Genomic DNA, 16,161 nt, shown 5'->3' on the forward strand with positions numbered 1-16,161 from the left:
ATCACCCCCTCAAGACCACCCGAATCGGCAGCTCATCCTCCGGCGACCCAGGCCAACACTGCCTCTCCTCACGTGGCAACGCCGTAAGAACAAATCTCGAGCACACAACGGCAAGAATATGCTGCATACAATAGTACGCCAAGTGATTGCCGAGGCACATCCGCGGCCCGCTCGCAAACGGCCACAGCACATCTTCTCTATTGTATTTCTTTCCACTCACCCGGTCCATCTGAAGCCAGCGCTGGGGATCCCAGCAATTCACATTCTCCCACTTCCGAGGATCCCGGTGCACAAACCACTGGAAGCTGTTGATGCGCGTTCCCGGCGGGATACTGAACCCGGCTACAAAGACTTCTCTGTCGGCGGGCGTGATTCGGGGTAAGGGGGTACTGGTGGGGCGCATTCGCAGGCACTCGTCGATTACGGCGTGGAGATAGGGGAGGGAGTCTAGTTGCGTGGCTCTACTGGGTGCCCCTGTGTCTTGGGTGTTAGAGTCATGGCTTCGGCTGCTCATGTCAATTCCGTGTGCGTCCAGCTCTGCACTAATACGGTGCTGGGCGTCGGGATGTTGGGCGAGGTACCAGAAGGCGTAGCCGAGGATGAGACCTGTTTCACTTAGTTGGAGTTGGAGTGTTAAGGCAGGCATAGAAAAGACGTACCTAAGACCTCTCGAGACGCAGCTGTACCGTTAGCATATATATGGCTGAACAAAGCTAAGGTGTGAACAAAAACGCACAGATGTGGTCAAACATCTCACTAGCGACTTGCATTCGCTGCTCCTTCTCACTGAGATGTGGTGAGTCGCTTCTCACTGCCTCCATAGCTGTTTCATACACAGCAGGCTCATCTTTAGGTGCCAAAGTCAGCCCCGTCCTCTGTTTCCAGCCAATCATCCTCTCAGCCTTCTCAACCATCTGCGACATCCAACCCTCCAGGAATGCCGTTGCATCTGTGTACTTCTTCGGCAGCAGGTTAATACCAACCAACTTCAAAAAAGCATACAAGCCCGGTGTCTCCTGCACGAAGAATGCCTCGTGGCACGATAGGTTCTCGTAGTGAAAGCGCCACAGGCTTAGCCCGTCAAATTCCAAGTCTTTCCCCAACACAGGCATTGAGGAAAGATAGTCCGTTCCGTTAGAATACCCAAATAAGAACGAGCTGAGATAGTCCGTGCACACGCGGTAGCTCAGGTCCAGCCCGTCAATGCGGCCGTTGCAATTGCCTGTCGCCGCTGCGTTAAGTCTCGGTAGAAGACGATCGTAGATGAGACACACTGTGACCTCGCGGAGATGCTCCGACTGAATTAGCGCAGACTTAGAGTACAGACAGGCAGTTCTCCTTCGGCGGAGGCCGTGTTCGTTTCTCTCAAGGCTTGTGAAGGCGTTGCGCTGTCTACATGGATATACGCCCACTCCCACGTTATCTGCGTTACCTCGGAACTGGAACCTTGGAGCTATGGGTGGCCATACCGGTAATAGTTAAACATAGAATAGAACGGCGCCGGCTTCGGAAAGCCCGCATCATAGACCTTCTGGATGCCATCTTGGTAGCAGCTCACGCTGAGATCTTGAGGTCCGACGAGCACAATCGGCCCGTGTTTGCGGTGGGCGTCGATTAGCCTGGAGAGCTCGTTTCCTGACCAACGCGTCCAGAGGATCCAGAGGGGGCTAAAGCGGGAGGACCAGTGAGCGGCGGGGACTTTGTATAAAGGTGAGAAGAGGGGGCGTAGGGTGAAATAGCTGCAGACGGCTACGAGAAGGACAAGTATGAGCAGGGCCATGTTTGGAATGATTCTTAAGCGCTGGGAGGCGACTTGGAAGCCTCTGTGTGGTTTATATACTCAGCAGAGACATGTATCTGAAGTCAGAACGCTAGATCTGCAGCCGAAGGCTAGAACGGGGATCGAAGATCGGCACTCCATGAGACAGGCTTGTTGGTAATCTACAGACCCGTCTTTGTTGCTGGGTGTCATGACGTGATTGAGTCAGTAAAGAATTTCCTACATTCCGGTGTATGGAACATTACCTCCAGTAATAGACCGCCTGCCTTCCATATACAGTGGGAAAGAGTGGCTTGTGCCAGGTCGGGTGAATTCGACAGATGTTGCTCGTTGTTGGTAATTCTGAGCTTGAACCAACAACTGGATTTAATTTAACTCGGTATTTTTGCAGCGTTTTCTAAGAGTATTTTGATAACCTCTTCATTTTTTGCATGAAGGCATCTTGCAAAGGTGTTCTACACCAATTGTTCCGACTACAACTATGATTTGACTTCAAATTCACGTTCTTGATCCAGCGGTGGTTAAATAGCCGTAAAGTAAGAAAACAGAGCGCTGTAGGGAGTTCCTTGCAGCCTGAATCCGGAGGGCCTCCCGAATCATACGACATGGGTACGTCCTACTGCCATGGCATTGAAGTAGATCATGTTAGATTTGTATGGTCATTCGACACTGCCAATAGGTCCAACCTCCATGCTGCTTTTCTGGCCATCCACTGACATATGTCTGTGTTTCTCTCTATCAACCTCACTACGGACCGGCCATGGCTAACAGAAATCAGTATTTTACAACGTTTAAGGATGTCTATAGGAGTGTATAGTACAACTCAAATAGGGCTTTTATCTCACTTAAATCAGGCTAGTATAATACGGGAATCCATATCGTTCATTGAACCCTTGACAGAACTAGGCTCCTCTATTTGTTCTTTGCCAGTAGGTAAGGAAACTGGATCTTACAAAGACCAGCCTTTATCAATTGCCGATTCTCACATAGGTGAAAGTCCCCCCAAAGAAGTCTCAATATGGAATGCAACACAGACAAGGGTGGACGAGTGATGCGCTAGACTGTTGTAGGATATTGTGAGTTCCATGCATTTCTGCATTCCACTTAAAGTCAAATGTTTCGCTCTCATAAGTCGACGCAGTACTAATAGCATTCTTGGTAGACAATCCATATCTTTTTTTTCTGCTTCTTGCAAGGATTACCATTATAAAAGAATGTGTAGCATCATTTCTCTGACGGACAATTTGATTTCATTTGATTAGCGCATGTAACAGCATTTCAAATATGTTGAGAAAGCATACCTATACCTTCTACCAGCATAAATACTTCCCGATGAGCATGGAACGCGCCTGAAGACAAAAGTGGCCTAAGAGCTACGCTGTAATTGGATGCCGTCTACCCTGTAGAGCTATAATTGTACCGTCTGATAAGTCATGACATTTCTATGCAATATTCAATAGAACATCGCAGTGTGTGGCATAAGATACAATTACGTTTCAAGTGTATACATGGCGTTTAGTATTAACTGGGTTCCAATGAGTCCATGAGGTCAGAGGATAGCTTATCACACAAACAACGCCATAAGTGCGTAGGGGCTTTTTGGTGCTCTATTTGGTTAACCTATGACACAATGCATTGAGTTTGGATTACATCGCCATTTACTAATACTTCCAGATGCCTAGACTCACTTTGTGTAACCATGGAGATGTCAACTTACCTTAATATAAGTTTAGATTACGACCGCAGTGCTATGTTCCAAACCTTAAAATCCAACCCTGAACCCCTATAGGCTTGAGATTAGAATATTAGCAGCCGATCATTGTGGCACGATTTTTCTGCAAACGGCGGATCGAGTCAAATACAAGATTCTTTACGGATGTAACTGGGTATAAATGATAGTGCTTATTGCCACCTGCTACATTATGTTCAAGTTCATCCCATTGCTTCGTCACAGGGTTCCCTCCACCATCTCCTTTTAATATATAGTCATTCAACCATAGCTTGCCCCCATATGCTGAAAATGAACCTTCTATATCTACTCCTAATTTTTATTTACTCCTTCCAACCAGTTGCTTGCTGGGGAGACCTGGGTCATCGCACTGTTGCCTACCTTGCGCAGAGATACTTTAGCAAAGAAGCAGCGCAGCTCATAGATGATCTTCTGCCCAGTGGTGATGGTTCGGATATTTCAGATGCGGCTGTTTGGCCTGACAAAGTGAAATTTCACCGTCCATTTACCAGACCATGGCATTTCATTGGTATGTTGTAGCAAACTTCCAATTCCAATACTGAAATTTAATTGTCATAGACGCTTTGGACCATCCACCTGATTCCTGTCAGGTTTCCTTCACGTCGGATTGTGGTCATGGCGGATGTATAATTTCTGCTATTCAAAACATGGTAAATATTGGACCAACCGCTTCTAAAGGTCTGTAGAGCTAACTGGGTCACAGACAAATCAGGTTAACGATCCTAACATAGCCCAGGATGAGCAAGCTGAAGCGCTCAAGTTTCTCATTCATTTTCTTGGTGACATCCATCAGCCATTGCACGCGGAAGCTTTAGAGCGAGGAGGAAATGAGATCCATGTCTGCTTTGACAAGCACTGTGGCAAAAAAGAAAACCTCCACGGTATCTGGGACACAGAAATCCCTCATAAAATGAACGGCATCAAGCATAACGAAAAACATAATGACGAAAAAGAACCAGCTGAACGGTGGGCAGCAAGTCTCTTTCGGGCCAATAGGTTCAGGCCTCATCATGCGGAGTGTTCAAACATCCAGAACCCTTTGGAATGTGCTACACTGTGGGCAAAGGAGACGAACAGACTGAATTGCGATTACGTCTTGAAAAGGGACATCGACTGGCTTGAAAACCATGACCTTGGAGGTGATTATTACGATGGGGCTGCCCCTATTGTGAATGAACAGATCTATAAAGCCGGAGTCCGCTTGGCCACATGGATAAACACTCTGGCAGCTCAACGGCCATCATCAACAGGTTTCCTTGTTACACAGGACGGAAAAGTGGGAAGAAATTTTGAGCTCTAAATCTCGGTTTCATCGCTTCTGCAGAATTGGGAATCACATACGGATCCGCCCCTTGTGCAATCCAGTTGTTTTTCCTGTTGTTGAAAAATGCGCGAGGAGTTGAGCGGGGGAAGGAAGCGGAAGAAAAGCGAAAAAAAGGGAGAGGGATGGCGAAACAGAAAACTCTTGGTTGAGAGGGCAAAAGTTGGAGTTCTCTGTTTCGAGTCCTGACTGAATAGTTGAATCTCCTTTACCTACCTTGAAAGCAGTCATCTTTATTCGAATTATTTAAAATACTTCTTGCAGGATACTCAACGTCTCAGCTCTTCAAAACAGGCAAGAGTCATAGACGAGTAGATTGTGCCTAGATTTGAGCTGAGAGTCAACATTCGCAAAGGCTTTTGGAACTTGTGATACAGCTGACAATGGGACTGTATCTTAAAACCTTCGATTTTTGTGCTACAGAAGATACCCTTCTTTTCCGATTATCATATCATATTAACTTCAAGATTGAATGCTCCACTCGTAGCAGCAAAATCTTTTAGCTGATAGACTCTAGGCTGCATCATGTTAGCATAGGAATCCACAAGGAAATACCTTTCTTAAGTTGAATATCAGAAGGTACGCCTATGGTTCTACAACAAGAAGCATCCAAATTACAGACACACTGTTGATCCTGATAGAATATAGGAACTGTGCTGTGTATTCCCTGCATCACAGTAATACTAACTGTTTGGTATTCACCATGATGAAACAGGTTTAGGACACAACACTGGCCCATGTAGTGGCCCCGATATTTACCCCAATGTTCTACATTTCCGCAAGTCTCTTCGCACATGCCAACGTTGGGGAAGAATTCCTGGTCGATGTTGATTAGTCCATAGTCCATAACATGGGGCTATCTTTTAGACTGGAGAAGATTTTAGATCAATACCTCTATTGTAGGCCTCGCCAAGGAAGAAATCACAGGTAAATGGTGATTTAACATAGTTCAATGAGCCCACTCCACTCCACTGCACAGATCGTGTCATATTCTTTGCCAAAAGCCACGGCTTGGGCCTGTCCATCTCTGTTATCGTCCTCAGCCACTTCTCGGCAACCTCCGAGTTGATCACCAAGATCTGGGCCCCAACATCAAGGATGACTACTGTAGGCGGATGCAGGTTTACCACCATGTCCAAAGGCTCTGGGTGTCTGAGCTGCGCATATTATCACGTAGTGAGGTAAAAGCACTGATATCTCACCTGCTAGAAGTTACTCTAGCATCATGGTATTAGGGTGGTTTTGCTCCCGAAGATACAGTTGCTCTAAGCTTAAAGGAAGGGTCACGGAGGAGTAATTCGTGTCGCTAACGCCAGCTGTCGGGTGGTCCTTGACTTCGCTGATGTTCCATACGGGAACTCTTTCAATTCTTTGAGAGAGGCAAGGTAAGAAAGAAAGCAGACAATGGCTCCTTTCGCATTGCGGAGATAAGGGAAAACACATTTCAAACAATGATGACTGTCGAAGGTTTATGCCGCTCAACTGGCGGTATGCGTATGGAAATATCAGGGCATCATCCATCCATGTTTGGTACATATCTAGGGGCTTTCTTCGGAGAGTGGAGTAGAAGCAAGAGTCATAGACATGACCTATAAGTAGGTGTTAGATATCTGGAATAAGTATATGTCTGCAAGGGACAGCCAGATGACAAACTGTCTGGATGTATGGGCTCCTCAGGAGAGGGATACCAGGACGAATTAACTCAGAATGACGGTCCGGAATATGCCTTTTGTAAACTAAAAAGAATGAGATGGTTGTATCCTGTAGTAGTCATAGGGACTATAGATATCAGTAGGTGCTGCCGCCAGTAGAAATGTAATATTTATATTAATATTTATAATGCACCAATTTGTTTACTAGTGGGCTCATAAACAGCATACAGGAGTGATCTGCATTAGCCATAAGCTAATTATGAGGAGAGATCAACTCATAGATCTTTATCCACAACAGACCCAAAATCTAGAGGTATCCCACTTTTCCAATAATTCATGAACTGGTGATCAAGACCACGGGGTGAGGACAACTAATGCACAGATGCCTACTAGAGAAGTTAGTGGTATATCTCTTCATTTAAGCTCTGGACTGCTTACAGTATTTCTGCCTATAGAGATTAACATACAGCCCCTATAATCTTTTCCTTCCGTTGGGTCTAAATGTGCCGCGAAGTTCTGCTAACTCCTTGCTGTCAGATAACTTACTGAACTGTTGGTTAGACTGGCACCATTGTTTCCAAGCTGGAATCTGCCACTGCTAGCTGTTAAAAGAATATAGGAATGCCCCAGTGTGCTGCCAGTGTAATATGCAAGAAAAGAGCCTTAAGCCCATAAAGAATTCTATCATAGCATGATGAGGCTACCGTTCCAATATCTCTTATAAAATGTTAGCGGAGCAATCGTAAAACATCTACTTAGGCAAGACGGTATCAGGATTAAAAGGGAAGGTGAGGAGAAATATCAGGGTTCTATAAACCACCGCTCACTTGAAAACTTCCTGGTATGTACAAATTTGGTTAGGGAAGTCAGCTATTCAAGAGTCTTCAATTAGTATAAATTTTAAAGGGCTCACTCAGCCGAAGTTAAATAGTTAGTGTTCACTCTAAGTATTCTGGACCAAAACATTAACTGAGAAGCTGAAAATGTCAAGATTACAAAATGGAAGGTTCTCTTCTTATGGGGGAATAAACAATAGCACCCGCTATAGGCTCTAAGTACTATAGTATTTAACACTATTAGTCTTGGCAATGGAATATGGCTGACGATGTTGCAGGACATGAAGGGTGTATATAGATGAAGAACAGATGTCAGTATTGACAAAGACGATTAAAGTTATATTACTTGTTCTCGCTTAGAGAAAAAAGGGGGATAGCATCGCGCCAGGTGATTTGCTAACCAAGACATTTGTATAATTAGCGATAAATGTCCGGCCCCGGTACTAGTAGCAAAACGTCGGCCGAACAGACAAATCAGCTATTAAGACAATAGGTTCTCCAGTTCCCCAGATAAACTTCGGCTCTCTCCGCGCATTGGCACTGTGCAGTGCAGTATTGAATTTCATTCTGTGTGGCTAGCATGCAAGTTGTCCCCCTGACCACTAAAAACTCCTCTAGCCACCATCGTTAATATCTTGGTATCAAGTGACACCTCTGTGTGGTGGGATGACAGCCTTCTTTTTAGCCTTCTTCTAGCGTATATACAGAGAAGAGGATCATCCACTTTTATTGAATAATTCACTGAGATCAACATTTGGACCTAGTGATGGCGCTAAAATCTTGAGCCACCTCATGAAAACAAAATATAAATGCACCTTCCCGCACAGATTTCTTAACTCACGAGAAATTTACTGTGCTACCTGTCTCGCAGATCAAACACCATGCGTTTTTCCAGCATTGCTGCAGGAATAGCCAGTGTCCTTGGACACCTGGCTGCTGCTTCGCCTGCCAGTGAACTTGCTGAACGCTCCTCTGCAGCTGCAAATTCCTACCTAGTCAAGGAGGGACTGTTCTCCTACGAGAGCATTCTCAAAGCTCTTGGGAACACTGGTAGCAATGCACCCGGCACAGCGGACGGGTTACTTATTGCGAGTCCTAACACAGAGAATCCAGATTGTATGTGCCAGCCAGAGGAACCTCTTTGACAGGAACAAGCTAACTGGATCTACTCCGTGCTCTAGATTTCTTCACGTGGACGCGTGACGCGGCATTGACCATGAAAGGGCTTGTGGATATCTTTGTTGAGGGCAACAAATTCCTGGGTGTCAATTTCGACACCCTTGAAAGCCACATTCAGGACTATATCTCTTCCCAGGCAGTCTTGCAGAACGTGTCCAACCCATCCGGCAGACTTTCTGATGGGTCTGGCCTCGGTGAGCCCAAGTTCGAGGTCAATTTCAACCCATACTCCGGTGGATGGGGCCGACCCCAGCGCGATGGTCCTGCTCTTCGCGCCATTGCCATGTTGACCTACATGCGCCATCTAATCCAGCAAGGAAAACAATCTGTGGCTTCCAACCTCATCTGGCCCGTTGTCGCCAACGACCTCGCCTATGTCGCTCAGTACTGGAATCACACCGGATTCGATCTCTGGGAAGAAGTCGACGGCTCTTCCTTCTTTACGACTGCTGTTCAGCACCGAGCGATGGTTGAAGGCAGCGCGGTAGCTCAGGCTCTTGGGAAGGCGCACGGGGCGTACGACTCGGTCGCTCCACAGATTCTTTGCTTCCTGCAGAGCTACTGGAACGGAAGCGCTATTGTCTCGAACATTAACGCTAATAATGGCCGCTCGGGTATCGATCTCAACTCGGTCCTCACCAGCATTCATTCCTTTGACCCTGCGGCTGGTTGCGATGATTCGACCTTCCAACCCTGCTCGTCTAAAGCTTTGGCAAATCATAAGGTCTATGTAGATGCTTTCCGCTCTATTTACGGCATCAACGCTGGACGTGGTCCTGGAAAAGCTGCAAATGTAGGCCGTTACCCTGAGGATGTTTATCAGGGAGGGAACCCATGGTAAGTCAACCCAATCTTGACAATTACTATAAGCATTTTTTTTCTGATGAATAAAGGTACCTTGCAACCCTGGCGGCAGCTGAGCAGTTGTACGATGCCCTCTACCAGTGGCAGAAACAAGGTTATCTGACCGTCACACAAACCTCCCTCGCGTTCTTCCGGGACTTCTCGTCGACTGTCAAGCCAGGCACTTACAAGTCCAACGACCCCACCTACAAATCCCTAACCGAGTACATCCGCACCTACGCTGATAACTTTGTCTTCCTTGTCGAGCAATACACCCCAAGCAACGGCTCCTTGGCTGAGCAGTATGACCGCAACACCGGCGCTCCTCTCTCGGCCAATGATCTCACCTGGTCCTTTGCAGCCTTCCTCTCAGCCCTTCAGCGACGCCTCTCCATTATGCCGGGCTCCTGGGGCTCGTCATCTGCGAATACTGTTCCTACTGCCTGCGGCACAACTAGCGTAACAGGCACCTACAGTGCTGTTACGCCTCCCTTCCCTACCTCGACCGCTCATTGCGTCCCCGCTGTGACAGTTCCTGTTACTTTCTGGTTAATCGAGAACACCTACTGGGGCGAGAATGTATACATGACCGGTAACGTTAGCGCTCTCGGCAACTGGAACACGAGCGCTGGCTATAGTCTGAATGCTGGTCTCTACACCTCCAATGAGAATCTTTGGTTTGCCACAGTCAAGGGACTTGCGCCGGGTGTTATCATCGAGTACAAGTTTTACAAAATTGAGCCTGACAACTCTGTGACATGGGAGGGTAGAAGCAATAGGGTGTATACGGTTCCTGCGGGATGTCCTGTAGCGCCTCAGGTCCATGCTGTTTGGCAGTCTTAACGTACTGGCAGACGTCCTAGCATCAGTTTTGGAATTAGTATCAATTTTTAATACACTGGATATCTTATGAACATTATGGTTTATCGAACAACACTTCCTCCAGCGGACCGTATCACTAAATGGCAACCTGACTCCCTACATATAATCGCCGTTTTGGCCACTAACGGCCGACGAGCGCAGCATCCTGACAAAAATCTCGTAATGTTATCCATAGGATCTCGTCGGCTATCGCTGCCTATTCTGCACGATAAGCACTACATCGGTAAGTGTGGGTTTTGATGCATGGTACTAAACTCCCCCAATCAATACCCCCGCAACATTACATCCAACCCCTGTTTGTTTGCCTGTGGTTGCAACACCTGCAGAGGCAAAGCACTAGTGTGCCACTCTGCTCAGCTGCCTCTACCCCGCGGGCCTTTATTTCGCGAGTTCACAGTACTTCCATTTTCTGGCTGGCGAAGCGTCTATAAAAGGGGTCAATGATGTTCTGAACTTTTGTCCACCGTCAAATTTCTCAAACATCTAGGCGTTCCGGTCCAGCTACTCAACTAGCAAGATGAAAGCAGTTATCTACACTGGCGACAATAAGATCACGGTCCAAGACCGCCCGAAACCAATCGTTCTGGAACCCACCGACGCCATCGTCAAGGTCCTCCATACCACTATATGCGGGACAGACCTACACATTCTCCAAGGGCATGTCCCGACGTGCACTCCAGGCCGCATTCTCGGTCACGAAGGAGTTGGTGTAATTGACTCTCTCGGCGTCGCCGTCACGAACTTCACAGCGGGCCAGACTGTGCTCATCTCCTGCATCACCTCCTGCGGGACCTGCCACTACTGCCGCCGGAAGATGCCATCTCAATGCGAAACGGGCGGGTGGATTCTCGGAAATAAGATTGATGGCACGCAGGCCGAGTACGTGCGCATCCCTCATGCGGCGTTTTCGCTGCATGCGCTGCCCGAGAGCATCGACCCCAAAGTCGCGGTTACGCTGTCAGACACGGTCCCGACTTCGTATGAATGTGGGATTCTGAACGGTGATATCCAGCCCGGGGCTTCCGTCGCGATAATCGGAACTGGCCCGATCGGATTGATGATCCTGCAGATGGCGAAGAATCTGTTCGGTCCGGCGGTGACGGTCGTCGTGGGAAGGGGCCAGCCCCGGCTCGAGACGGCCAAGGCCATGGGTGCAGATCATACGCTGAGTGTCCTCGGCGGGCAGGAAGAGGTAATTTCTGCGGCTCTAGCAGTGACCAAGGAGCGAGGGTTCGATGTGGTGATTGAAGCAGTGGGGACGGTGGAATCGTTCGCGATTGCACAGGCGCTGGTTGGCGCTGGAGGGACCATCGCTAGTCTAGGTGTCTTTGGGGAATCGTGCGAGCTTCACCTGGAGAAGTTGTGGCATCGCAATATCTGTATGCTTGCGCCCAGTCTCCGATGATCATGGCTGACTTCCTCGCTAGGCTTGCGGACTCGGCTGGTTGACGCTGTCAGTACACCTGATGTACTGAAGATGGTGGAATCCGGTGGCATCGATCCTCATTTTCTGGTCTCGCACAGTGGGTCTCGTCCGTATGTCACCTTGGTCAAGCTAATAATTGTCCAGAATTCACATTCGATGATATTCACGACGCTTACGAAGCGTTCGAGGTATCCTCCAAACATGGCGCTCTGAAGGTGGTAGTCAGCATGCCCGAGCCTATTACGAATGGTTCTGCATAATCTTATCTCTGTCCTTGTTTCACTGCAGACAATATCCATATTTACTTGTATATCCTGGCTATCCCAAGCAATGATATTGTTCCCAACTATTGTTTAAGCAGATCAGTCATGATGATGCCCCCCAGCACCTGGCATCCCCCAGGCCTTCTCCCCATTATGCATCCGGTACCACCCATGCTCCAGGTTGAGCACTCCCCTCCCACAAGCCGGGAACTTCGTCCAACCCGGCGTCCCCCAGGTCTTCAATTCCGTCTCCCGGTTAAGCAACATCTCCCCGCAGTGCCCTGTATGCCCCAGTCCCGCGATATACCCATCAAGGTGATCGAAACTGCCATCTAGAATCGCCTGATGCGTCTTCTTCCACATGAACACGCAGTGCACGACGTGATACTCGTAGCTCGTGAAGAGGTACTCAAAGTCCCCCTGCTGGACATAATCCTTCGGGACAAGGTGGCGCCCCTCGATGTCGAGCGACCATTGCCAGTCTGTGTAGTTGAGGAAGTCGTTCGTCAGGTCCTCGTTGTAGCAGGCGGGCGGAAGCCAGGAGAAGGACATCAGGTCGAAATGGCATCCTGCTGCTTTGGCTTCGGCTGCCGATGTGCCGCAGCGGAAGAGGGAGTCTGGTGATTGGGCAGCGCGGGGATCGCGTTGGCCGTTTGTATATGCTATCAGCGTGAAGATGCCAGTTACTACGGAGATGGTGAGGGCCAGGCTGGAGAGCAGGGTCGCGTTTGAGCGATAGCCACTGGCTTGTGGTGGTTGGGTTGCTGGTGTTGTTTTGTCGTAGACGAACTCCTCGTCTTCGTCCCTCCTGAGGCGCGTGTAGTCCATATTGTCAGATAGAGATAAGTCCTCCTCGCTGATTGTGCTTGAATTTGTCGAACGATCAGAGAAGCAGGCTCCAGAGCGAGGGTGTCGCGTTTTGTTAATTCTGTTCCGCGTCGGCAGAGTTAGCATGCAAGGGATGAAGAGTCGGCTGCTCAGATTTGCGACACAACGGAATGTGGATAACTGCTTCTGTATAGCTTCCTGCAAGGGACAGCTATTAAACATGCCATTGCGGACCATTATAACATTAAAGCGCCTAGAAGCTGTATACAATTTGTTCACCACGCAGGAGAAATTCAGCCAGGACCAAAGCAGACCTACGAATTATAGGTATCCATCATGAATCAAACCCGAATACTCAACGCCAGAAACCAAGAGTATAATCAATCCTCCTCGTTGACATGCACAGTCCGAATGCGACCCTTCATATACTTTTCCATCTGCAACGCGGTAAACTCGGAGATCTGCTTGCCAGACGCCAGATTCCAGCTCTTCTCATCGTGGCGTCCCTTGAGCGCGGCGCAACGCCACTTGGCGAGATCGCGATCCCGGACAGACTCATGAATGAATTCGTTCGTGATATCGGACTCGTGGCCCACCGGGTTATACCCCATCGGTCTGCGAGTGGATGTCCCTCCCAGCATACCCTGCAAGGTTCGCGAAATACTCCAGTGATTGACTTTCCCCAGACTGGTCGCCCAAGGAGTCATCTCGCTCTCCTCCGCCAGCGGGGGATCATCGAATAGATAATAGTCAATGTCAAAGCTCAGCTGCCCATGCTTCATGCACTGCGCGAGCATCCACGCGAGAGTAATATTCGACAGGCGGGGATTCTGGTCGCCACCGCCGACATCCGTATGAACTCCAGAAAACCACACCTGCAGCAACTCCTGCCCCTCGTTCTTGTGCGGGATATGCCACACGATCGGCTGGAATGTCGTGCGCTCCTCGTCCAGCGACAGCGCATGGAACGCACACCGCACGTTCTCATGCAGCACTGTATTCCGCAGCTCCAGCTTCTCGCCCGAGTCCCGGCCCAGCCACGCCTTCTGGAACCCAACCGTATCCCACACCCCGATGATCTCGACCGTGAACCGCGGTAGCGGATCGCGGAATCCCATCCGCTTGCGCTGCTCCGCGCTGTACCCGTCGATTTTTTGGTTGTAGAAATCATCGTACACAAGCGCAAAGTTGTCCATGCCGCGCGGGGTCAGCAGACCCCATTGACAGACGAGCCCGGCCACTGCGCGCGCCGTGTACGCGCCGCGTGAGAAGCCAAAGAAATAGATCTTGTCGCCTTCGCTGTAGTTGTCGGCCAGGAAGCCGTACGCTGCTCGGACGTTGGCACTGACGCCCAGCCCGGCCACGCCTGGTCAGGTCAGTAGCAATTCACTTCTATGGGGAAGAATCTGCGGACCGCCCCAATATTTGTCTCCGAAATTGGTCCCCACGCCTTTCTGGTAGTAGACGATCTGGGGGATCTCGTGTTGTTGTCCGTCCTCGCCTTTGACGACGGCGAAGCGGCTCAACACTCTGCTAAGTCGAGTGACGTTTGACGGCGGTTGTGCCGCGTCAGCGAGCGAATCCTGCCATGTACCTGGTCAGTTAGCAATGGTCTTCTATGAAGCTTTAAAGATGCCTACCATCACAGCACACAATGAGTCGTTTTGGAGGGTAGCGCTTGACACCAGACATGGTTGGGAGGTATTTCAGATAATTCTTAGAAGAGATCCGAGACAGAGACATAACAAAACAGTAAAAAATTCTTCTTCGCCCCACTGCAGCAGGACTTATATCATAATCCAACCTGTCGAAGAGCGCATTGCCATTTTCTTTGTCGTGAGGCTGGTGAGCCCTCAGCTGCAGACGTCATCCAATGGTAATGACGGAAAAGAGGTCGTTTGCGGCGTAGACTCTGTGATTCCTCCAATTTAACTCCAAATCATCACCTCAGACTGGCTGACAGGAGGCCAGTGCCGGGGCTGACGAGGAGAAATTGACGCAGTCATTGGGCGCCGTTTTGCTTTTTCTTGGAGATGCGTTATTGACACTGGGCTCGTACCATAATTGGAGGAAGCAGCAGACACGCTGAAATAGTTTGGATCATTGCAGCATTGGCGATGGGCCCAGAGCAGTTCGTCTGGCCAGTTCAATCAGCCTTGTCATGTTCGTCTCAGCTGTCAGCTGTTTTCCTGAGGATGCAGTCAGCATTTAGCGATTCAGGACGGAGTAGGTGGAGATGATCTCTTCAGCCCCGCCACTCACCGCAGCATCGGCTATTCTTCCTTAGTCCACAGCCTCACTGGAATCTCGTCAGATTTATGTATGCTCTTTCACAGTAGTGAGGCCAAGACCAAATTTTTCATGTGATATCATGTAGATTCTCACCAGTTTGCGAAATCTTTTATGTAATACTGCAGTTTAGTGTGGAGGTCTCGTCAGACATATATATATACCTATATATATTAATTATGATGAACCAGTTGTAGATAGCCCTGTTGACAATTGAGCAGAGGAGTCTCAGTAATGTACTAATACAGCAGAATATTCGGCCCCCGGTCCATGGAGAACATCCTGCTCAAAGCTCTGCCATCCATGGAAAAACCATAACAGGATAACCTCAGATGAGTTTTCAAAGCTAGAGGCCCCATAACCGCTGAGCATTCGCTCTTGTCAACTGCATATCTGGCATCCTGATCCCCGCTAGGTAAATAGATGTGACATAGAGAGGAAAGTTGCCAATGTTCATTATTGACCGACGAAGGAAACAGGCAGATGGGTTTAGTTTCTGGATTAAAGGCTTTCCATGACTGATGAGGAGAGGTTAACAAAGATAGAGAGAGAGCGCAATTGTAGGGGCTCATATAGAATAGATGAGGTGGATATTCACTCCAGCTGCATGCTTCTGAGACATTCATCAGTTAATGTTCTTACTTAGTTTTTTGCTATTGCCAGTGAATCAATTCTAGCTTGATGGACAAGGCAGATTATTGAATGATTAGCTCGAAGACTCTATTCCCCTTTCACTTTTGAATCAGGTTAGGTTATCACGGTTCAGTCAACATCATCTATGGCTCCTGGGACTGCCCTCAATACCGGGCAGTCTTGTCAACGCGATGAAGGAGTAAGAAGCATGAATCTCCATATACTCCCCGAGCTCCTTCTCATTCTTCAGTAGAAATGTAGAACTGCCAAGCTTCCAGGTCTTGGGAACCGGAATTCCAACGGAGAGCGGCGGCTGGCGGGGGTGGCGGACTCTGCACACGAGGGATATCCTGGATAAGCAGAACAGTACTAATATAAGTTCTAAGCTGTTTCTGGAATAGTGCTGATTAGGTAGAGAGTACTAAGGTACAGTTGGAATCTAGAATGTAGCCCATGCTGCCCAGTAGTTGTACAGCACA

At 48.6% G+C, this 16,161-nt stretch overlaps 6 protein-coding genes across 6 annotated transcripts; 3 read left to right on the plus strand and 3 right to left on the minus strand.

Annotated features, from left to right (window-relative positions):
* Position 1: 1 nt before the first annotated feature.
* On the minus strand, positions 2-1,780 carry Aud_002375 (uncharacterized protein; the record flags this gene model as incomplete). The annotated part of the gene is made up of 4 exons (XM_043287346.1): positions 2-606; positions 660-680; positions 737-1,392; positions 1,470-1,780. 4 exons carry the CDS (start codon positions 1,778-1,780, stop codon positions 2-4), a joined length of 1,593 nt encoding a protein of 530 aa, XP_043143281.1.
* Positions 1,781-4,233: 2,453 nt separating this feature from the next.
* Aud_002376 (uncharacterized protein) lies at positions 4,234-4,830 on the plus strand (the record flags this gene model as incomplete). Its single annotated transcript, XM_043287347.1, has 1 exon — positions 4,234-4,830. A coding segment is annotated over one exon (597 nt), but the record flags the coding sequence as incomplete, so codon positions are not given.
* Positions 4,831-8,220: 3,390 nt separating this feature from the next.
* Aud_002377 (putative glucan 1,4-alpha-glucosidase) lies at positions 8,221-10,204 on the plus strand (the record flags this gene model as incomplete). The annotated part of the gene is made up of 3 exons (XM_043287348.1): positions 8,221-8,455; positions 8,521-9,355; positions 9,412-10,204. 3 exons carry the CDS (start codon positions 8,221-8,223, stop codon positions 10,202-10,204), a joined length of 1,863 nt encoding a protein of 620 aa, XP_043143283.1.
* Positions 10,205-10,760: 556 nt separating this feature from the next.
* Aud_002378 (putative zinc-containing alcohol dehydrogenase) lies at positions 10,761-11,929 on the plus strand (the record flags this gene model as incomplete). The annotated part of the gene is made up of 3 exons (XM_043287349.1): positions 10,761-11,622; positions 11,671-11,766; positions 11,814-11,929. 3 exons carry the CDS (start codon positions 10,761-10,763, stop codon positions 11,927-11,929), a joined length of 1,074 nt encoding a protein of 357 aa, XP_043143284.1.
* A 102-nt stretch (positions 11,930-12,031) lies between these two features.
* Positions 12,032-12,760, minus strand: Aud_002379 (uncharacterized protein; the record flags this gene model as incomplete). The annotated part of the gene is made up of 1 exon (XM_043287350.1): positions 12,032-12,760. One exon carries the CDS (start codon positions 12,758-12,760, stop codon positions 12,032-12,034), a length of 729 nt encoding a protein of 242 aa, XP_043143285.1.
* Positions 12,761-13,140: 380 nt separating this feature from the next.
* Aud_002380 (T6SS phospholipase effector Tle1-like catalytic domain-containing protein) lies at positions 13,141-14,452 on the minus strand (the record flags this gene model as incomplete). The annotated part of the gene is made up of 3 exons (XM_043287351.1): positions 13,141-14,126; positions 14,175-14,354; positions 14,401-14,452. The coding sequence occupies 3 exons, from the start codon at positions 14,450-14,452 to the stop codon at positions 13,141-13,143; spliced, it is 1,218 nt and encodes a 405-aa protein (XP_043143286.1).
* Positions 14,453-16,161: the final 1,709 nt, after the last annotated feature.

Source organism: Aspergillus udagawae (genome assembly GCF_001078395.1).
Source record: "Aspergillus udagawae IFM 46973 DNA, scaffold_2, whole genome shotgun sequence".
Classification (NCBI taxonomy): Eukaryota; Fungi; Ascomycota; class Eurotiomycetes; order Eurotiales; family Aspergillaceae; genus Aspergillus; species Aspergillus udagawae.